The sequence below is a fragment of the Hevea brasiliensis genome, chromosome 9 (genome assembly GCF_030052815.1).
Source record: "Hevea brasiliensis isolate MT/VB/25A 57/8 chromosome 9, ASM3005281v1, whole genome shotgun sequence".
NCBI classification, from domain to species: Eukaryota; Viridiplantae; Streptophyta; class Magnoliopsida; order Malpighiales; family Euphorbiaceae; genus Hevea; species Hevea brasiliensis.
The window spans coordinates 20173631-20197417 of record NC_079501.1 but is presented as its reverse complement, the minus strand read 5'-3'; the positions used below and the strand labels follow the sequence as shown (position 1 = coordinate 20197417).

Here is a 23787-nt window from a genome sequence, read left to right as displayed (position 1 = left end):
AAAATCTAATATTCTTATTTGTTATTATCTTCTGGCGATTCAACAATTAATAGTTGGATTAATTGTTTTAGTCTCATCATAACAAATAATAGATTCCTTGAACATCGATCGGTTTCTTCAAATACACACACAAGGATGCATTGTCTCAGTTTTTCCTCTTCAAAGGCTCTTCATGATCAGCTGAAGATGTCCCTTAAAACATCCTCTCCCTTGCGTTGGTAGCCAACAACGTTCAAGTGCAGAACCAAAAAGTAGGAAGCATGTTTAAACATGCTCATTGGTCATAACAGAAAACACCCATTAAAGATGAAGGGGAAAAGAAAGGGTGAAGGGGGAGAATTTCAGGAGTAGGACCTGTTCTTGCCAATTCGTCATAGCAGTTACGAGAGATGCTGTTTGGAAAACGCCATGTCTATTGTCTATACAAAACATGGAAGAAGAGAAAATTGGTTTTGAATTAAACATAAGAAAAGGAAAAATTTTGTGGCAAAAGATTTCAATTAATTTTTTTTATATATGTTTTTTTTATTGTTTAACAATCTCAAAGTGAATGGTTTAATTTTGATCAGATGAAAAATATAAATTTAATATAATATAAAAAGTATTCAGTAATACTGTAACATTAAAAAAAGCTTCAAAAAGTTTTTTTTTTTAATAAAAAAGTTTCAAAATTAACAATTATGCTGATGTGTAATATATGTATTTAATATGAATTCTGAATTGAGAGATGTATGTCATGCAAGGTTAAACTGGCCAAGTTCCATTTCAGTTTTTGGTTATTATGCATACAAACAAGAACACAAAGGTATTAGCTAGAGAACGTTTAATATTGAGTAATGTGTAGTTGATAAACAAAGCAAATTATGCTTTAACATTCACTAGGCATGGCTGGAATCTTGCGTTGCATCTTATGTTGTTTCAGACCAGGGCATTTCATCCAGCATTTAGAGAGTGTTTTCTCAATTGTAGTACTCATTGAGCCATAACTACATCTACTAAAAAAGCAGTTTAAACGTTCAAATGCGTTTATTTTCCCTTCTTATTTTCTCCTCCTGCAGTCTTCAAAGTTCAATGCCATCTATTATCTGCTGGAATTGTCCCTTGAATATTCTATCTTTTGCTATGCTTGCCTGCAGCGTTCACAGACACAGTAGGAATTTTAGTTCACTAAACCTTTATATGTCACCATAGTTAACTTCTATTAAAGGTATGACGGAAAATTAAAGATAAAAAAAAATTCGGGACCAACAATAAGAAAACACTTCAATTTCTGATCTTAGGGCAAAGCAGTAAATGGAGATGAAATTTTCAGAAGCAGGACCTGTTTTTTCCAATTTGTGGAAGCAGTTATGAAAGCAAACAATGCTAATTGCACTGTAGTCCCTACAAGTAAGCCAATCCAAAGGCCCTTCCCTCTGAGATGCCCAACAAAGCAGAGAACAACAGATACTGGAATTCCAACAAAATAATACGCCCCGAGGTTTACGAAGGCTCCTATACGCTGCCAACCACATCCTCTAGCAATCCCTGCCACCAGCATAATTCACTCTGAAACACATTATATACAAGTTGTAATAATGGGCCATTGCAGCTTATTGAGGCGCTAACCAGAAAGTACTGCCAGTAAGCTATCTACAATAACCGAGAGACAAAGCAGGGGAGCCACTTCTGTAACATAGTCCACAACTTCCTTGTCATTGCTAAAAGCATATCCAAAAACGTAGCGAGTACAGAAGAGACTTGTGCTCGCAATTACTGCCTCTGTTAGTGAAATGACAAGTACTATATGGACAATTGCTCGAGCAGCACGTGGATTCCCAGATCCTAGCTCATTCGAAACTCGAACACTGTCAAAGAATGAAAGCATTAATACGAAGATTGTCTCACCTATATACGCAATTAGATGCTTTGGGAGAAAAAGGTAAGCAAATCAAACCTTGCAGCAGCACCAATACCATATTGTACGAAGTAGTGCAATGATGTAGTTGTAATGCTGATTATTACAGAGATCAAATCCAATCAGAAGCATTTCTACTGAAGTTGTTTATGATCAATCATCAGAAAAAAGTAAGTACAGACACAGAGGCATACCAAATAGAAAGAACTGATGTTTCAAGCTTTGAATTTTTTAGAAGTCCAGCCAGCAATATAAGAAGCTCAAAGGTCCACCATTCAAGACTATGATCATCATCATTAACATGCATGAAAAGGAATTTGCATGATTAACAGAGAATCATAAGATGATAAAATAAAACCTCAAGAGGATCAAACCATTACCAAACCATTAGAGAAGAAGAGAGAGCGAAGCACCAGAATTCACTAATGCTAGAGAAAATATCCTTCCAGCAGAGGATGCGAGTCTTTTCACAAGATGAAGAAAATAGAAAGTAGGATACAAGAATGATCACATTAAACCAATAAGCCACGCCAATGGCTATTGCTCCTCCAATATTTCCAAATTCCCACTTATATATTAGAGCCCAACAAAGAGGTACATGGAAACACACAGTTGCACAAGAGCTCAAGAGCATTGGGAGGATCAAACTCTGAGACTGGAAGTAGCGAAAAAGTGATTGAAGAATAGCATAGCCAAATAAAGCAGGTATAAGTCCGATAGAGTATTTGCAGGCAACAACTGAGATTTGAGGGTTTAGACCGATCAAAATCAATAACCTGGCCATGAATATCCACAGGATAGATACAGGAAGACATATTGGAAGCAGAGATATCATTGAACAGTAGACGTAGCTTCCCAACTTGTGATATTGGCCTGCTCCATAAGCTTGACCACATAGAGTTTCCAGAGCTCCAGACAGTCCAAACTGCTTGACATATAACAATACACACAGTCAATTATCTTGCATACACATTTGAATTCCCTATGTATTTTGTTCATAATTCTACTTAGTCAGGGCATATATATATATAGGCCCAGAAAAATAAAATATTTTTTGGTACATTACTGATGGAGGATAAACATTTTCTTCAATATAATTACTTAGAATTTAGAAAAATTAATAATTAATTTAATATTAATTTTAAGTGATTTTCATTACAAAATATTAAAATGATAATTTTTTTAAAATTATTTTTTAACTACATTTAAAATAATTATATTTTCTAAAAAAATACTTTTGTTTTTCCTAAACTTTAATTCCAAACAGGAAAATAATTGCGTAGCAAAATTAAAAAAAAAATGAAAACAAAACGAGACGAAGAGAAAATATGCCAGAAAGTTAAATTGCCACATGGGTAGAAATAATTGGAAAATAATTCAACTTATTATTTTTGAGAATTAAACAATAAGTTTTTTAATTTATTTTTTTACATAAAAAAATTTTGAAAAAAGGAAGGACTGATTTTTTTGTTTTGTTTTACTTACGTAACATCTGATATTTTAATTAACATTTAATGAGTTGAAAAAACAAAAAAAAATTAAAATAATTATATTAGCAAATGTTTATTGTAATTTACTTTATGGCAACTAAACATATCATTTTTCATGAATTATAAAAGAAAATAAATAAGGATTGGACTTGCATGCATGCCATTAACATAAGATATAGAAAAGAATGGCCTGTTTTTGTTTTTCATTGATCTGATATATACACAGAGCAGAAAGGCAAGAATAATATCCCGCAATTCTAGGATATAATCATGCCACGAAAACAATATCAACCTAAATGCAGAATCTCAACTGAATTGAAGATCGATATTATACAAAACAAGGAAGGGAATGTTACACAAAATGAGATCAAGAGCTGAGATGATATTGATTTGATAATTAATTAAATAAAATAAAAGAAAAGAAGAGCAAGGATGAAAAGGTTTACGAGGAGGGCGAAGCCAGTAGCGTTGGTGAAAGAGGTAGCGATAGATACGCCAGAAAGCTGTAATTTACCAAGATGGCCTGTCATCATTAGTGAAATGGCCGGCAGAACGCTCTGTGATACTGAAACTACCACCATTGGAGCAGCCAACAAGCTCAACTTCTTTAGCTCTTTCATAACCCATACTCTCTGTTCCATGGTTTTTCTTTAGTTTTCTCTTCTTCTGGTGTCGTCTATGTTTGCCCTCTTGACATCTATTTGTTTTCACTGGGAAAGAATCACACAATTGTCGCTCCTTTTGTTTAAGAACGTGGCAGGTAACATATCCAGTGTTACACGTACCTACTATGAGTAACAAATTTTAATTTTCATATAAACCCAAAAAAAAAAAAAAGTACCTATATAAATAAATTCATTATCATTTTCTTTTTTTAGCGATTTGCCAATTTGTGTGAAAAATTACTCTATATGTAAAGACGAATAGACATTCACCTAAACAGCTATACGTAAAATTAATGCTCGTCCCCACTATACGCACTAATAGATTTTCTTCAACACAAGTTACGTACGCAAGTTGGCGAAGCATCTTCGAGAGACTAAGTATTAACTTGTATATCTATGTATCTATATCTATATAAATATCAAAATGTAATAAGTGGTATGCTTTCTTAGATTTTTTTTTTTCTTCTTATTTATCCTTTTATCCCTATGTAACAATTTTACATCAATTGATGACCTACGTAGAGTGACATGTAAATAATAATAGACTAAGGTATTAAATAAAAAAATTATGAAAATAATTAGAATTTAATTTATATTAATAAAATTAAATTGATAATTATAAATTATATAAATTAATGTAACTTTTATTTTTCACTATAATTATAAAATTATTTATTTAATTTTTTATAATAAAAAATTATGATGATAATTATAATTTAATTAATATTAAAAAAATTAAAATTATAAATTATATAAACTGATATCACACGTCCAAAATTAAAGTAATCACCTCTTAATATAAAAAATATATAATATTTAATCAAAATTTTCTCTAAAACTTATCAAATGTTGTTTTGATAATCAAGGTAATAAAGGAAAATGATAAATAATTTACACAAATACGATAATTTTCTATCTTATAAGAATTTTCATCTTATTATTTATTCATTATATTTATTTTCAATTTATATTTATTTTTTATATTTATTTTCTTTATATTTTCATATTTTATCGAGCTATTCGTCAAGTATTTTAAATAAATTAAATACAAATATATATAAAATATATATATATATATATATATATATATATATATATATATATATATATAGGCTTTTGTTTGCGTTTTGCGTGGGTATAATCAATGTTGATATATTATTTAATTTAATAAAAATATAACTATATATATATATATATATATATATATATATATATATAATCTCTATCAAATAGATTAAGGATGGATTGCTACGTGTCCATTATTTCTTAGCTATGAGAGGATGGCAAGTGGCACACTTAAACGTGTATGTTTAAACTTTTAATTTATTTATTTTTATTTTTTAATTATATTTTCATCATTAATAATAATTAATATGTACATTATAATTAATTTTTTATTTTCTACCACTTAATATAACTTACTGATAACTTCTAATGCATTTTATTTTTATTTTTTTATTATATACATATAAAGATGGGTGAACATCATTTTTTTTTCTATGCATCATTTAGACAATAAAGAATTCAAGATCTCTTATATACATATTCTTCCAACCTTTATATTTATTTTTTAGTAATAATTTAATAATAAAAAATTTATATAAAAAGTTTTTAATACCAAATAATTCATTCATTTGATAATTTTTTCAAATCATAACAGACATGATCTCATTAAGTGACACTATATATTTTTTTCTGCTTTTTATATGAATAATTATGTGGAATCAATAAATATAAATAATTAAAATTATAAAAAAATAAAGTGTTATTTTTTAATTTTATGTAATGATAATTAAAAAAATTTTAAAATTTTAAATGACAATTAATATGCTCTAATTTATTTTATTAATTACTTAATATAACTGTTAATAATAATGAAAAAAAAAAAAAGCTCAGTATCTCTTATATGCATGCTCAATCATATTCTCCATACATCTTTTGGCAATAAAAAGGAAAAGAATTCAATAGTATGTATACCCATTCTCTTTATACATCCTTTTAGCAATAATAGAAATTAATTGAATTACTTCGGACAGCTTCGGCTTAATCTTTTGAGCATGGTGCTCTGCTCCATTAATTTCAAATTTGCTGGTCTTCAACAAGTAGTTCAATTTCCGCATATCCCCAAGGTTTCTTCTCCAGCTCAGAGGCTCAACATTATATTCAAATTTCCTCATCATCAGCTAGTAGGTGCTAAATAGGAGCTTCTATATCATTTTTAAGTGCCTCGTGATCATCAGCCTTAAGCCTTTCCAATTGCTCAAGGCTAACTTCAGAATTAGCACTCAACATTTCTAAGAGGTTCAACCTTCCCAGGTCCTTGAACATTTCTAGTTGGTCAAGCCTTCTTAGTAATTCCAAATGCTCAAGAGGTGCTCCCTTGCGCTGATTTGCTCTGTGATCAACTAGCGCCATCTCTGCAATCTCAAGGCTCCTCATCATCTCCAATTGTTTGTGAGGTGAAGTGTTGATCCATGGCTTTCCCCTGGATGAATTTCCTACAAATCCAGAATACAATAGGCCACCAGCAAAGATTATGGGCCAAACAGATATTTTGACAGGATTATTAGCATGTCGAGACAAAAAACTATAGCCAATTATTGAAAACACGCATTGGAAGGCAGCACAAACTAGTCCAATAATATCAGGAAACGCTCCAAAAGGCTTGTGACTTGGAGATGGGTAGTAAAACCAAGGTATCTGGCCCCTCCTCATCCATTTAACTCTTTCTTTCTGACCCTTCCACACAAGAATCACAGCTGAAATCAACATGACTATGACAGACATGAGCAAGCTGATCAGTGCAAACTGGGGCTTACGTTTAGAAGACAGCTGATCAAACGCCGCTGTTGATAGTTCTATAATGAAGTTCATGATGAGGAAGATCCGTTCTACCCGTTCCATGGTAGTAGGCTGCTTCAAGAGACGAGATAAAAAAATTAAAAATGCGATCAGTTGCTTGAAGTATGCATGCTTACTCCTAATTTTAGTTACTAATTAGTTATCGATAAAACGAATAAATATTAATTGTTCTAGTTTTAACCTTTTGATCCTGGCCATATTCCCTGTTGCCAAAGCCATTATCATCATCTATTTTGATGGCATTGTCAGTCTCTGGCAGAAGAGGAACAGATGAGTCAGTGTTGGATTCAGCTGTACTTTCTCCGATACCCTGTTTCAAAATAAAAGTACTCAGTTATCAAACAAAAATTATTATACAACTTCCAAGAGGACGAGTGAACATTGAAATTATTTTTTACCCTTTGATTCAAGTCATTGGCATCGGCAGCAGCAGCTTCATCGTTGCCATTTCCATCTTCTTCAATACATACAGAACATACTGTTGTGTTGGTGTTGCTAGTTTCCAACTTCTGGTTTAAACCATCTTCTTCTGTATTGTGCACCTCTAGATTTTCATAGCCATCAACTTCTTCCTCTATAAAACATGCGACATTGGATTCTGCCATACTCATTCAAGGAATTATCAATCACCCAGAAATGTGAAAATGAAAACAGAGGAAATGGGTGGCTAATGGCGAGAGACTAGGTTGCAAGTAGTATATATATTGTTATCAGAGAGAAATTTGATTGATTTCACATCTGCCTTGTGCGTGCTAGAGTTGACGAAACAAGTCTCATCAAGTTCTCCTATACATTTTCCTCCATCTTTCCCCTAAATTACGCAAAAGTCAAAAAGCTTTCGTGCACGTGATATAAGGTTTTGCGTTAGTAAAGTTGTGCTCAAATTTTCTCATTTAACTTGGGCTGATATTAATAATTTTTTTAATTAAAATAAATTTTAATTATACATAAATTATTTTATAAATGTACTAAATTAAGTCTTAAAATAGATATAAATTAATTATTTCTCTACTCATAATTACACATTGTGAGTATAATAGTAAGATCTGTTATGCTCTCAAATGTAAAATTTAAATTGAATTATTGAAGAAAATAGCAAAAATTCTGAATGAATTATTTTTTTGTGAACCGTAAAATTATTATTATTATTGTTATTATGAAGAATTGTACACATCAAGCATACTTCCATGCATTTTCTACATCAATTTCCTTGAATGTGTATTTTGACATTCTTGTTAACTCTAGAAACATATCATTATCAAGTTTCACAAGTGACCTTTTATTTTTAAATTTCATGGTAAATTTCATAGGCATGGGAAATTTTTTTTTGTTTATATATATATATATAATTGATTTCAATTGAAATTTCTTGATAAGTTAGTAAACTTTTTAAATACTTCATAAATTTTTGAAGTATAAATGGGTTGTTTCGATTTTAACTCTTGTTCAACTATATCAATCAACCATTGGATTTGAAATTTCCATCTAAATGGATCACTAGTTTCTAATCCTTATTTGTCTTATATTGAGCTGGGTAAGGTAACAATATTTTTTATCTTCTTAACTTGTCATCTTGCAATGTCTAATTTACAAATGATAAAATATTATATATTCCACTGGACGAAAGATATGGGAATTTTCTACCAAATATGTACGCATTTAAAGCAATTTGAAACGCGTAAACTTTCACAAGGCAAAAAGTCATGTGTTGTACAAATTGTGGAGACCAAAACTTCCATGAATTTTTTTGCAATTTCTGGAAAACTAACATTCCGGCTTTCAACTTCCAAGTGATATATGTACGGCACACTTCAAATAGCAGTCAGTTGTAATTCAGTTTCTAATATGAAAAGCTAATGAAAGGGTAGAAGTTGCTCGAAAACATTGCAAATCCTACCATTTGAGACTAAAAACATATTAGAACAAAATTCAATCTAGTGTTGCAAGTCCCACATGGTTAAGAACAAAGGAAAAAAAAAAAAAAAAGGCTTAAATATGAAGGGCCATTGAAGTCAAAATGGAACCTCTAATTAAGAAGTTCAAATTCGAAAATGGCTTAGGTAATAATTCAAATATTGTGAGCTGATTGTCATTTCTATTAAGGGTATTAAAAAAAATTTAAAATTAAATTTAATAATTTTTAATCTTAAAATTATTTTTTTAATAATATTTAAAATAATATTTTTTTTTTAAAAAATAATTTTGACCTTCAATCTCAATGTTAAATAGGCACTTAGTCTTCTAATCATTAGATTTTAATCTACTTAATTTTGCTCATAATGCTCTCGAAAGCTTTTTTCTTTTTAACAAATTGACAGTTTATTATTATCAGTGAGAAAGGGCAGTAAAATTGTAAGAAATTGTTATATTTTCCAATTGGTAATTATCAAATTATTAATAAGAAAAATGGTATGATGGTTTGGATACCCCATTCAACCATCTTTTCCTTAGCAACACCCAGTGATGATAGTGTATTTTTTTTTTCCCAAACACAATTTATGAAGTAAATATTTATAAATATATAAAATTTATGTATATAAAAAATAAATTTTTTTATATTTTTTAAATTATAAATTTATAATAAATTGAGTCTCCATTAAAATAAATAATAATCTCCCTTATGTTCTCTCTCTTTCCAAAGCTACGCGCTGCATCCAACCAACATTTAACACTGACAAGAAAACGACAAACCGTTCAGAAAAAAATAAATAAATAAATAAAAAGAGCTTTTCATTCTGGAAGCTATGATTATTTTTGTATGGTTTTAGAAGTAGCATGTGATTTTTATATATTATCACTTTCATACAATTCTTTAATTAGCTAGTAATATTTATATATTTGTTTGAAAAAAAATATATATTTATAAATTTACATTCCTTTTAATTAGTAACATTTATTTCATATCTATATAATTCATGAGTATAAAAGAAGCTCTTAATAACTAAATAATAATAATAATAATAATAATAATAATAATAATAATAATAATAATAATAATTAGTAGTCTGAATACTATTTATATGATAATCATACATAAGATGAAGCGCTGTCTCATCCATTTCGCTCTATTATTTAATTTTGTAATTTAGATAACATACTATTTAATTTTTATATTTTAAATTTGTTAAATTTTTTAATGTAGTTTAATTTTATGTTAATTAATAAATTTTAATACTAATCAAATTACTATTTAAATTCTCTACTTTAATAAAGTTAATTAGTTTAATTTTATATTTTAAATAAAATTAAAAATTTTATTATAAACCTGAATTTAAATTTTTTAAATTGTTTAAATATTTTTTATTCAATCCCCTCAGCATCATCTTTCTCTGTTTTCTCTATTGTGAAACCATTTCCCTGCCTTGATCGCAAAGCTATTTAGAAAAACTGATTAACTTCTTTGTACTGTTTTTATCAGAAAATAAATAATAGGGAGAAAATTAAAAAAAGGATGTGAATGCAAACCAAAAAAAAAAAAAAAAAAAAGAGAACGAGAGAGAAGACAAATAAGATAGGATGTGAGAAAAATATGGAAAAGAGAATTAAGATAATTTTGATATGAAAAAAAAATGACAGAGAAACTAAGAAATTAATGTAACAAAATTATAAGAACTAACTAATGTAATTTTTAAAATATAAATATTAATTAATTAATTTCATTAAAATAAATGGACTAAATAATAATTTGATTGGCATTAATATTCATTTACTAACGTAAAAATTACTAAAATGACTGAATAGTTTAACGAATTAAAAATAGGAGACTAAATAGAGCATTTTTAAAAATAGATGAATTAAATAATTAATTTCATTCAAATACAATAAATAAATAATAATTTTCCCTAAAAATTTACGCGCTAGCCATTGTTCCTATGTGGGGTGCAATCTAAAGACGATCTGCATAAGTTTACAAAAAAAATTACTGTTGAACCTTTCACGCAAATAAGTTAAAATAAATAACTAGATTAGAACAAGAGAAGTAGCATGTTCAATAATTAATCCAATTTTGTCCATTAAGAAACAGGAAAATGCTCCTCTTGTTGCATCACGAGTAGCTGCTACACTGAAAAGATTAGCAAGTCTTTCAACAGAAAATAAAATGAAAAGCTACATTTATGATGGAAACACTCAAATTGACATCACTTTCCGAGGGGCATTGTCAATTTACATAATCATTTATCAAATTTATGGTAGCTCTCCAGAACTTACAACTCTACTTGCACCAAATTCTATTATCATGTCATGATTCTATGCCAGAAAACTACAAATCAAATGTGGCTCACCCTATTGTGAATGACAACATACTTCTTCTACATGCATGCCAGCAGAACATCTGAACCAACAACATCGCATGCATGCATGTGTTTTAAGCAGTACAATTACAGTAGCAGCTTGGTCACAGCAACAAATGCACAGAGAATAACACAAAGACAGGTGTAGTCTACCTTAGCTCTTATGCTGCAGCCTCCCACTTGCTGCACCAGCATAAGGATCGATAGTAACATTTATCACAGTTGGCTTTCTTGCAGAAAAAGATTCAGCAAGGGCAGGCTTAAGTTCATCAGGTGTCTCAACTAGATAACCTTTGCCCCCAAAAGCTTCGATAAGAATATGATAAGCAGCGCCAGGGACAAAAGAAGTGGGTGCTGGATCACCTTTGAATGGCCCTGTTTTTTCTTCAGGGCTCCTCCGATCACCGCCGTATACACCACCATTATTAAAAACTATCACAACCACAGGTAACTGGTAGCTAACCAACGTCTATAAAAAATTTCAAAATCATCAGAACATTTCCCACAATTTTGTTAGATAATCAGATGATAGGTAAACAAAAGCAGGGGGATTATTCAAAACTAACATTTAAATGTTCGTTAGCCTCAATAAATTTCTTGAAGAGAGCCAACAATAAAAAGAAGAGAAAAGAAAATGTTTCTGCAAATTAATTAATAAATTGCCTTAATTAAAGATTTTTGTGTCCCAAGATAAAATTAAAATTCAAGTAATAGTACCCTAAGCATCAAAACAGAGAAGAACAAATCTTCCTAAAAGCAGACTGTGAAGAAACCACTGATATATCCAGGTTTAGCCTCTGCCATGCAGCAATTAAAAAATGAGCAGGCTTTACATGACTTTGAAAATTTTCACATGATAGGATCAAACTTCATTGCTATGGGTTACATGCCACGTAACTGAATGAAAATTTGAAAATTTTATGTGCCATGGGTTATTATTATTATCATCATCAAAATGAAAATTTGAAACAAAAATCAAATGGAACAACAGAGTTTGATAAACAGAGCATAATGGATACAAACTAAATAGTAATTTATCCATGTTACTTTTGAAAAATGACTTTTATAGCTCAACTGACACGTCAAAAAGAAAACATAAGGATATTAGGGCAGGGGAACACCCTTGACCTGGGAAAATAAATAACCATGATGCTCTTCACAAATAAGCTTTTTTTTTTTAAATAGAAAATAAAACAAAAAAAAACTAAATTAAAGAGTTGTAGTTCCATATAAAATCTAAAGAAAGAACAGCAGTATATCCAATCAGAACACTCCTGCCTTAACTTCTGCTTTCACACTTTCAAAAAACAGCTCAACTGAACCTGCTTCTAAAACCACAATTGAATTTATAATAATGCAGTGCAAAAAAATGCATACAGGAGTTTAAGTATGTGTTACAGGCAAAGTCACCAGACTGAGATAGATGTATCAAACTATCAATGGAACTTTGGGGGGTGCTAAGGTAATAAATAGGCCATAGATGAACCGAAGAATATCTTTATGTATCAATAATACTACTAACATGGCCAAAAGCAGGATGTTTAGACTTCTTCTTTTTTTTCACAAAAAAAAAAAATGAATTTTGGTGATATTTTTAATTATCTTGTTTTCAGGACCGCCCCAACATGAACTGTTGAAGCAATTCTTTGTATGCATTAAATTTCGACCTTACACTAACAAAGATAGCCACAACACAAGTTATTATCACTGTTAGTTTAAACAGAGTAAAGAGCCCATGACTTTTAAGCAAATTTTCCCTTTTAACCAAATTTTCAATTAAATAAAGGGCTAACACCAATTTTAAGTAATAAAATGGTATTCCTCTCAAAGATTTCATAAGGATTGAAATAGCACTTAAAAGTAATGGAGTTTTATGTAATTTGGCCTATAGAGTAATGACAATAAAGCAAAACATCTAACTGGCTCAAAACAGACCTTCTAACCAACAATAACTGAGGTTCAACTTGCTACCTCCTCAGAGTACGGGTTTCTTTTTGGCTACAAGCAACAAAATATTTTCAAATTCAACATCTTTGACAGAATGACAGTTACCTCAAAACATTTTAAATGAAACCCTAAATAGTGTGGAAATTGAAAACTTCATCAAGCAGTTGACCTGAAACTTCATCGAACAATTAAAAAAGAGTTGAAGTTCATCACAGCACCAAAATAATAAAGGTACTAGCCAAAAAAAAAATCCAAAGCTTTGCTCCAATTAGCAATAATTCTTTAAAATTTGTCAACTTATACAAGCAACATGGAAACACATATGCTAGACTCTCAAATTGAAATCATGGACTATATATTTTATCCAAAAAAAAGTTTCATTTAGCACATGACATAATACATTTTTACGAAATTTTGTGAATTAACATATATACCACATTGACAATTTCGGAATTTTGGCAAATCCCTTTCAAGTTTGGCTACGGTTGACATCAATTATATATATAATTGACAAAACTAAAAGACTGGCCTTAATTGCTAACTGTAGCAAAAGCTTGGTTTTTTTTTTTTTTTCCTCCACTCATTAACACCAACAAAAAGCAAACAGAACATCAAACGCCAATCGTTAATCAATGAAGCAGAATAAAGAAATGTCAATACAGAAATTTAAATCATAATAGTGCACAGGGAGCCATACCTCAACTTCCATGGCACTGAACCCAAATCCAGAGTCGCCTTCAACTGCAACTATAAGTCGATCAGGCTCAGCTACTGCAGCTGCAATGCAATAACCCAACCCAACCCAACCCTCATTGTCCCCCAAGTGCCAGCATCCAACCTAGTCCTAGGCTCTGTCTGAATCAACACAGCTCTCCCAACATCCATCGTATTAGGCCCCTCTGCCACCAATATTGGAGCTGGGCTCCTCACTCCCAAAATAGCATCTCTAATTATCCTCATGGGCGTCTAGAAATTAAATGGCACAACATCATTCGCCAACTAAGCCTCCATTCTAGACACATTCTCCTTTGCTTTCTTGGAAATCGCTTCCACCCACGGATGATTCTTCGCCAAACAAAAGGGGTCGTCCTTGATCTCCTTATTGATCAATTCCAACACCTTTTTTGCGTCTCCGACCAAACCCAAATGTGGTTTCCTTAGCTCAATCTCACCCTTACAAATATCCTCCAGTATAAATTTCACATCCTTAGACCACTTGGGAGGCTCTCCAAAGTGCAACAGCCAATTAAGCCTAGAGCCAACTACAAGCGCGACATCACATTTACCAAATAGCAAGCGACCTAGCTGCACTTGGTGCAAGCTCATGGGTATCTGGCAACAAGCCTTTTCCCATTGGCGTAGGCAAGAATGGGATTCCAGTGGTTTCCACTAGCTTCCTCAGTTCATTCTCTGCTCTCGCATGGGCAACCCCTTTACCAAACACAATTAGAGGCCTCTCTGCTTTTCTAAGCAACTCCGCGGCTCCTTCAATTTCTGAGTTTAGAACCTGATTCCCCTTTGCAATCGGTTTCGATTCTGAAGAATTGAAGGCAGCAGTTGATGCATGCATTTTAGATTATCACTTAGTTGTAATTTTGCACATAATTTATCTTTTATTCATAGCTATTATTATAGATGTTAATATATATTTAGTCAATTTTATAATTTTCATATTTCTTAATTTAATTTTTGAAATTTATTTATTTTGTAAGCTAAATTTGGAGAAATTTGATGTATTTTGATTAAAGTAGCCATTTGGAGGAGATTAAAGTTGAATTGTAAAAATTTTTGAAGTTGAGTAAAAAATGGCCGAGAACGACACAACCTGCAGCACAACCGATTTAGCTTATGTCGCAGGTTGTGTCGAATCATCAGATATTCAGGCAGATTGTTGCACAACCTACAGCACAACCGAATTAGCTTATGTCGCAGGTTGTGTCGAATCGTCAGATATTCAGGCCGAGAGCTACACAACCCGCGACACAACCGATCCAGCTTATGTCGTTTTTACTGGAAATGGCTGATGTGGCATTTGCGTTATTCTGACTTTTTACCTCACTTTCTCTGGAACCTTCCCCCTTTTTACCCATTCTAGGACAGACCCCTAACCCATATAAAGTCTCCTTTATCATTTTCTTTCCAATAAGAAGGAAGGGAGTCATTTTTGGCAAGAAAAGAAAGAGGGAAAGAGGGAGCACGTGAAGGGAGCAGCAGCAGCAACAGGGAGCTCGTTCTGCACTCATCCAGCAGCAGATTCTGCAGCACTCTTCTGGGTTTTTCTGTTCCCTAACTTAGATTTCCATTATTTCTTCATTTATACATTTGGGTTTGTCTTGAAACTATGGTTTGTGAGTAGTTATTTGAGATTCTAGAGATGGGTTTGTAAATATTGATTTGGATTGTGGTTTTGAACTGATTTAGCCATTTAAATGAGTATTGTTACATTTTGATTTATTGCTTGTGAGCTTGTTGCCTTGCTTGATGAATGGGCCCTCATTAAGTTAAGCTTTAATCCTTAATAGATGGACTGAAAAGTGAATATTAGGGATAGATAATCTTGCAATAAACTTTGTTTTCTTGGTGTTAGAGATAAGCTAGGAGAATTAAGGGGACTTTTCAAAATCAATTAGAGCTTTAATTGGGTTTTTGTTAGGTTTGAAATACCGTGAAAACAGGGTTTGATTTAATGAAAACCAACTTTGAGATGCTTGAAAAAGGTTTCAAAAATTTAAGAATTGATTTCCCTCAAAATTGCAATTCTCATGTGTTTGGCTAAATTGGGGATAAACCACATGCAAACAATATTGGACACCCAATCTCTAGAATCACTTTAATTTTTATTGAATTTAGATTTAATTCCTCTCAAATTTCATAAATAGAAATTTCAAATTAATTTTTGGTAATCTAGTTTAATTAATTTTAGTTAATTGTTTGATTTAGTTTTAATTCCTCAAATACCAATTTTAATTCCAAATTTCATTTTACATCTTTAATTTTTGTCATTCTAATTAGCTTATACTTTTATTTCCAATTTAAGCATAATTCCTTGTGGGATCGATATCATTTTTTTAAAACTATACTACTGTGACCCGTGCACTTGCAGACAACATCGTATCAAGTTTTTGGCGACGTTGCCGGGGAATTGTTTGTTTTTAAGTTGGATTTTAATTATTTTAAGCTAATTAGAATTTTTATTTTCTTTTATTTTCACTACTACTCCTTGTGTTTTCCAGGTACTTTAATTGTTTATGAGACGATCGAAAAGCACAAGTGATACCGAATTGTTGTTCAATCCTGAAATTGAAAAATTCTGTTGAGCCAACAAAAAGAAACACAAAAGAAGAAAGGAAGCAGAAAAAGAAGAACAACAAAGATTTGAGCAAGAGGAGACAATTAAAAATATGGAGAATCAAAATAGAGCTATTGGTGGAAACAATGGAGGAAATGAGCAAAACGGGCAAAATGAAGTGGTTAATCAAAATGATCCTCAAAGAAGATCCACGTTGGATGATGCTTTTCCTAGATGTGCAGATGTGAGAGATAACAGACCTATCATTGGAGCTAATCAATTTGAGTTAAAGACTGGTCTCATTCAAATGGTTTTGAATTCACAATTTGGAGGTAGTCCACTTGAAAATCCTCATTCTCATTTGAAGAAATTTTTGATGATATGTGGTACACAAAGACAACCTGGAGTTTCAGATGAAGTGATTCGACTCACCTTATTTCCATTCTCTCTTCGGGATTCAGCATTGGAGTGGTATGACTCACTTCCACAAGCTATTATAGCTACTTGGGAGCAGCTATCTCAAGCTTTTCTATCTCAATTTTTCCCACCTGGGAAGACCACTCATTTGAGGAATTTGATGGTAGCTTTTAAGCCAAGAGATGATGAAATTTTGTATGAGTCTTGGATGAGATTTAAGGAGCTTGAAAGGCAATGTCCTCATCATGAAATACCCAAATGGATGATTGTTCAGAATTTCTACACCAGAGTTACTCCAGCCATAAGAAACACAATTGATTCACAAGCAGGAGGAGATTTCATGAGAATGACAAGTGAAGAATGCTATGATTTATTAGAGAAGATTGCTCATAATACCCATTTGTGGGGAAATCCTAGAGCACTTGAGCCAAAGAAGGCTGGGATTTATGAACTTGACTCAGTTAGCTACATGAATGCAAGATTTGATCAGTTGACTCAGCTTCTTAGTGATTTCTGCACAAAGGCAACAACCTCAACTCCTACAACTATGCAACAAGTTGCCTTCACAGATGGAACCCAAAGTTGTGGAGTTGATTACTCTTCTTATGGTGATGATTATTTGCAGGAGCAAGCTGCTTATGCAGGAGGTTATCAACAGAAACCTATGGGAAATGCTTACTCTAATGTGAACAACTCAACATGGAGACCACAAGCAACTTTTGCTCAACAAGGCCAAAGCTCAAATTATGCTCATAACCAGCAGTATGTGCAGCAAAATAGGCCTCAATTTCAGCCTCAATTTCAACCCACAAGGCAGCCACAACCTGGATATCAAGCAAGAGCACAACAATCCCTTCCACCTCATGAACCGAAACCAACCTTGGAAAGCATGATGGAGAAATTTTTTGCTGAACAAAGTAAGATGAATAGAAAATTAGAGGAAGAAATGCAACACATGAGACAAACCATGGATCAATTACAAGTCCACAACCACATGTTGGAGACTCAATTGGCTCAACAAGCAAGCTCATCAGGAAGCAACTCCTATGGCAAACTACCTAGCCAACCACAAAACCCTCATGAACAATGTAAGGTTGTGACCTTGAGAAGTGGTAAGAAAGTTGGTCAAGAGAGTGAAAACAAGAGAGAAGAAAAAGAGAGCACAAAAGAAGAAAATTCAGTTGAGAGCAAGAAAAATGAAAAAGAAGAAGAAAGCAAAAGTGAGCAAGATGAAGGAGAGAAACCATACATCCCACCTGAACCTTACAAGCCCACCCTTCCCTACCCTCAAAGATTCATCAAGCATAAGCTAGACAAACAATTTGGCAAATTCCTTGAAGTGCTAAAGAAGTTGTATATCAATGTGCCATTCACTGAGGCACTATCCCAAATGCCAAGTTATGCCAAGTTTTTGAAGTAGATTCTTTCCAACAAGAGAAGATTAGAAGATTATGACACCATCAACTTGGGAGAGCAATGCAGTGCTATAATTCAAAAGAAGTTACCTCCCAAACTCAAAGATCCGGGTGTGTTTTCCATTCCTTGTCATATAGGTGATAATTGTGTGGCAAATGCCTTATGTGACCTTGGAGCTAGTGTCAGCCTAATGCCTCTTTCAATATATGAGAAGTTGAATATGGGAGAGTTGAAGCCCACAAATATGTATCTTTCATTGGTTGACCGTTCAATTAAGTATCCAGAAGGCATTCTAGAAAATGTGCCTATCAAGGTTGGGAAATTCTACATTCCGGTGGACTTTGTCATTTTAGATATGGAAGAAGACAAAAAAGTTCCTATCTTATTGGGAAGACCCTTTTTGGCAACAGCTGGTGCATTAATTGATGTAAAGGGTGAGAAATTGACACTTAGAGTGGGAGATGATCAAATGATATTCAACATCAATCCTGCCATGAAAAGGAAACATGAAGAAGTTGAGTCTTGTTTACGGGTAGACATTATTGATGAGATTGTTCAAGAGCATTTCAGAAAAAGCTATCCACAAGACCCTCTTGAAAATTGCTTAGTCCATGGTGGGAGCATTGATGATGACAATCACAATATAGCTACTTTTGCACAACACTTGGAGAGTTCTCCACCACATCCTGAAGCCACAATTTTTCAACTTGAAGAAGTGCAAACTTTGGAGATCAAACCACCATCATTAAAGAGATGTGCTGATAATGATTTGGTGTTGAATTGGGAGAAATGCCATTTTATGGTCCAAGAAGGAATCGTTTTAGGGCATTTGATCTCAAATAGGGGAATTGAAGTGGATAGAGCTAAAATAGAAATTATTGAAAAAATGCCCCCTCCAACCACTGTCAAAGGAGTGCGGAGTTTTCTTGGACATGTCGGGTTTTACCGTCGATTTATTCAGGATATTTCTAAACTTGCTAAACCCTTAACAAATCTTTTGAATCATGATGTTAAATTTGATTTTAATCAAGATTGTATGCTTGCTTTTTGCAGGTTGAAGACGGCATTAACAACAGCTCCTATCATGCAACCCCCGGATTGGACTTTGCCATTCGAAATCATGTGTGACACAAGCGAGTTTGCTGTTGGAGCTGTCCTTGGCCAGTGAAAAGATAGAAAACCTTATGCCATTTACTATGCAAGCCGAACCCTTGATGAAGCTCAAGTTAATTATGCTACAACTGAAAAAGAGTTCCTTGCAGTAGTATTTGCACTCAATAAATTTCGTTCTTATTTGGTCAACTCAAAGGTAATAGTTTTCACTGATCATGCAGCAATAAGGTATTTAATGAGCAAGAAAGAAGCTAAATCTAGGTTGATTAGATGGATTTTGTTACTTCAAGAATTTGATTTGGAAATAAGAGATAAAAAAGGTGTTGAGAATGTGGTGGCTGATCACCTTTCTAGGATAAAAACTGAAAATAAAGATGATGAAATTGTGCCAATTGATGAGTTTTTTATGAATGAGCAGTTGTATGTGTTGAAATCTTCACTTCCATGGTTTGCTGATATTGTGAATTTCTTGTCTTGTGGTGTCTTGCCACCTGATTTGTCTTGGCAGCAAAAGAAAAGATTCTTGCATGATGTTAAATTTTATTCTTGGGAAGAACCTCTTTTGTTTAGGAGATGTAATGATGGAATAATTAGGAGATGTATACCAGAGGAAGAAATAAATGATGTTATTTACCATTGTCATTCCTCTGAATATGGTGGTCATTTTAGTGTCTCAAAAACTAATGAAAAAGTCTTGACATCAGGTTTCTATTGGCCTAATATGTTTAAACACGTGAGAGACTTTGTAAACAAGTGTGATAGGTGCCAAAAGGTAGGCAATATTTCCAAGAGGGATGAGATGCCCCAACAGTCCATATTAGAAGTTGAATTATTTGATGTGTGGGGAATTGATTTCATGGGGCCATTTCTATCTTCTTATGGAAATAAATATATCTTGGTAGGAGTGGACTATGTATCTAAATGGGTAGAAGCTATTGCTACACCTACCAATGATGCAAAAGTTGTGGTGAAATTTTTGAAAAAATTTGTTTTAACCAGGTTTGGTGCCCCACGTGCCATAATCAGTGATGGTGGTAGCCATTTTTGCAACCACCAATTTGAAAAATTGATGAGAAAATATGGGGTAAAGCATAGGATTGCCACACCATATCACCCTCAAACAAATGGCCAAGTAGAAATCACAAATAGAGAAATCAAGCAAATCTTGGAGAAAACTGACATAAGTCCAGAAAAGATTGGTCCCTTAAATTAGATGACACTCTTTGGGCATATAGAACAGCATTTAAAACACCTATAGGAATTACACCTTATAGGTTAGTTTTTGGGAAATCATGCCATTTGCCCGTAGAGTTAGAACATAAAGCTTATTGGGCCATTAGAGCAATCAATTTTGATTTACAAGCTGCTGGACACAAAAGACTTTTACAACTTGATGAATTAGAAGAATTGAGACTTGATGCTTATGAAAATGCTAGGATCTATAAAGAAAGAACTGAAAAATGGCATGATAAGCATATCAAGAAAAAGGACTTTAAAGAAGGAGATTTGGTTCTCTTATTCAATTCAAGGTTAAAATTTTTTTCAGGAAAATTAAAATCAAGGTGGTCAGGTCCATTCAAAATTGTGAAAGTTTTACCTCATGGTGCTGTGGAAATTTTTGATGAAAAATCTGGTAATTTCAAGGTAAATTGATAAAGGTTAAGGCACTATTCAGTTGATGAGCCAATTGAGAAGATAGCAACTTGCTATCTCTCTCATTCTCTATAAAATCTTGAGTGAGTATGGTCAAGCTAAAGACCTAAACTTAGCATTTTTTTTGCATAACTCATAATTTTTCATTGATTCTCTATTTCTTTCATTTATATGTTTGTTTTAAGTTTTTTCTATACTCCTTATTCAGAGTTTAACATTGTTCTAATTTCCTTGTGCAGATGGGATGCAATGCATTGCAAGTAAATGAGCATAAAAAAAAAATTATTTTAGTTCTAGTTTTAAATTTTAGTTTTAAACTTGTTCACTTATAATTTTCATCTTTCTTTTGTTGAGTATTTGCTGGTGCATATTGCTGGATTCATTGCCCTTTTTGTTAATTTTAAGAGAAATTATTTGAATATGGTCATTTCCCTTTTTCCCAAACCTTGTCATCTTGGTTTAACAAGAAAATTATTTGAATATGGATGTGTAAATTGGTGTTTTGAAAACTTATTTTTAATGAGTATTTGATGAACATAACAAGTTGAACAATTAGAATTCATGTTATGAATGGCTAATCATTTGAAATCTAATTTGTTTCCATTTTTTTAGGTGCTATGAAATTTGATCAAATTGGGCAGCAGATTACACAACCTGCGACATAACCGGGTTTGCTTGTGTCGCCGCTTGTGTTCGCTGGGCACAATTTTGGGCAGATTGTTGCACAACCTGCGACATAACCGGTTTTGCTTATGATCTAACTTGTGTCGCCTGTTTGTTTTGTAGGATAAAAATTTCCTTCGCCAGAATGGGCCAGTAGCTATCCCAAGCCCAAGCCCAAAAGCCCACTAACCCATTTTGATAAAAAAAAAAGAAGAAATAAAATAATAATAATAATAATAATAATAAACCAAATCCAAAGCCCAAAAACCATACCCCACAAGCCCAAGCCCGAAACCAAACCTAAACCCATAGCCCAACCAACTAAACCCCATACCCCAAGCCCACAACCCGTAAACCCATAACCCCTTCTTCCTCTCGACATCGCCCCGACACAGCCCTCCTCTTCGTCGTAACCTTCATCTTCACCGTCACAGCCCCCATCTAAACCACCATTACTTCTCTGCATTCTCTTCTTTTTCCGATCACGCCCCTCCATTTCGCCATGTCCGACTCCCCACTCTCTTTCGAAAACTCACCTCCCCGCTCCTCACAGCCGCCGCAACCCCAAAATTCTCCACCCATGAATGCCGACCCATCACCGGCCCATTCTGGTGACGCCCCGATCGCCACATACAAGAAGAGAAAGGCAAAATGCATTAAGCCACACAAATCAACGGGCGGCGTTAAGAGGAAGCAACCCGAACCGGCCACACAGCAACCCCCAATCCCGCCTCCAATGCCTGCTGCACCTGCTGTCCGACGTGGCATCCCAAAGTCGGCGGTCAAGCGTCCCGGTACATCTAAAGGTAACTTTGCAATTCCCTCCTCTTTGCCTACTGCTACACACTGGGTATTACCTACTGCCGACATGAAAAGAAATAAGGCAAGAGTCGTAGCTCGACAAATGGTCCAAACTCGGTATTTGGATGTGTCTACACTTAAATCCTTGAAGATATATGATGAAATGCAGACTCTGTTAGATGCTTTAGGTTGGGTGCGATTTGCACATAAACAGTAACTGGTCTACCCCATTTTAGTGCAGGAATTTATGGCCTCCCTGTCCACTAATGAGCATAAAATTGCATTGGATAATGACTTGACAATCAATTTTAGATGCCTTGGTCAAGATAGGGTGCTATCTATGGATAATTTTCACCATATATTTGAATTTCCACCTGATGGTCTGTTCAAAATACATGCTAGCCAAAGGGACTATAATGGGTATGAATTTTGGCAGCAAATTGCACCTTCAGCAGGTACCTTCAAACCGAGGCACAGTAAGGCCTCCAAGATTGAGAATCATGCCTTGAGATTGCTTCAGCGACTAATTGCAAATACAATTTTAGGAAGAGGAACTAGTGTTGGCACAATGTCACAGTATGATTTATTCTTTTTGTGGTGTGCAAAAGCTGGCAAAAAAGCTTCCCCTGGTTATTATTTTTGCCGTCATGTGATCCGCCAGACTACTAGGGGTACTGGTAACATTGTGTTTGGAGGTTTGGTCACACCCATTGCACATTATTTTGGCTTTAATCCTCAAATTCACAAGTGTCCTGCTCTTCCAACTGGTTTGCTATTTTTGGATGGACCTCATTTGGCCAACCAAAAATTTTGTATCAAAAATGAGGTTACCAAGCTGTATGAGATTCCTGCACTAACAAAACCACCACCTGGTTCTCCCACTGCAATTAGCTCCTCCTCAGCATCTGAGCGACCATTTGAGCAGCCTTTTACACACCCTTCACGCCAGGCTCCACCAGCTGCCCAACCTGCTTCATCAATAGCTTCTGGACCATCTATAGCAACTCTTCTGACATTCATGGAGAATCTCAGTGATGAGATCTATTCTTTTCGGCAAATGACGAATGTCTCTTTTCAGACATTACGAGATTTAGCTGATATATATTTGGATAGAAGTGTTGAAATGCAAGACGAGTTGAAAGTCATGCGAGCTAAGCTGGAGAAGATCGAAACAAACCAGGCACTGATTTTGAGCATCATCTCTCCACAGCAACCACCAAAAGCACCACCACCTCCACAAGATGGCAAGGGCAAAGGAGTTCTCATACCTGACTGAACAGCT

At 33.5% G+C, this 23787-nt stretch overlaps 4 protein-coding genes and 1 non-coding gene across 6 annotated transcripts; all 5 read right to left on the bottom strand.

Moving 5' to 3' along the window:
- Positions 1–808: 808 nt before the first annotated feature.
- LOC110661178 (protein DETOXIFICATION 8-like) lies at positions 809–4114 on the bottom strand. 2 transcript variants are annotated; one of them, XM_058154161.1, is made up of 7 exons: positions 3834–4114; positions 2311–2822; positions 2092–2178; positions 1937–1993; positions 1609–1847; positions 1322–1527; positions 809–1130 (listed from the first exon to the last, which is right to left on the bottom strand). In XM_058154161.1, the coding sequence occupies exons 1-7, from the start codon at positions 4026–4028 to the stop codon at positions 1062–1064; spliced, it is 1365 nt and encodes a 454-aa protein (XP_058010144.1). In that variant the 5' UTR covers positions 4029–4114; the 3' UTR covers positions 809–1061. The 2 variants fall into 2 exon arrangements, with proteins under 2 accessions (XP_058010144.1, XP_021675425.2); XM_021819733.2 differs by having other exon boundaries at positions 2278–2822; positions 3834–4113.
- A 1754-nt stretch (positions 4115–5868) lies between these two features.
- On the bottom strand, positions 5869–7569 carry LOC131183384 (uncharacterized). Its single transcript, XM_058154160.1, has 3 exons — positions 7313–7569; positions 7096–7224; positions 5869–6965 (listed from the first exon to the last, which is right to left on the bottom strand). The coding sequence occupies exons 1-3, from the start codon at positions 7523–7525 to the stop codon at positions 6246–6248; spliced, it is 1062 nt and encodes a 353-aa protein (XP_058010143.1). The 5' UTR covers positions 7526–7569; the 3' UTR covers positions 5869–6245.
- A 3325-nt stretch (positions 7570–10894) lies between these two features.
- On the bottom strand, positions 10895–14706 carry LOC110661154 (2-hydroxyacyl-CoA lyase-like). The gene is made up of 2 exons (XM_058153333.1): positions 13851–14706; positions 10895–11675 (listed from the first exon to the last, which is right to left on the bottom strand). The coding sequence occupies exons 1-2, from the start codon at positions 13860–13862 to the stop codon at positions 11361–11363; spliced, it is 327 nt and encodes a 108-aa protein (XP_058009316.1). The 5' UTR covers positions 13863–14706; the 3' UTR covers positions 10895–11360.
- LOC131182831 (2-hydroxyacyl-CoA lyase-like) lies at positions 13922–22200 on the bottom strand. Its single transcript, XM_058152166.1, has 4 exons — positions 21978–22200; positions 14455–14689; positions 14174–14405; positions 13922–14119 (listed from the first exon to the last, which is right to left on the bottom strand). The coding sequence occupies exons 1-4, from the start codon at positions 22198–22200 to the stop codon at positions 13922–13924; spliced, it is 888 nt and encodes a 295-aa protein (XP_058008149.1).
- On the bottom strand, positions 17005–17111 carry LOC131183697 (small nucleolar RNA R71). Its single transcript, XR_009151734.1, has one exon. It is a non-coding gene; the product is annotated as a small nucleolar RNA R71 (small nucleolar RNA).
- Positions 22201–23787: the final 1587 nt, after the last annotated feature.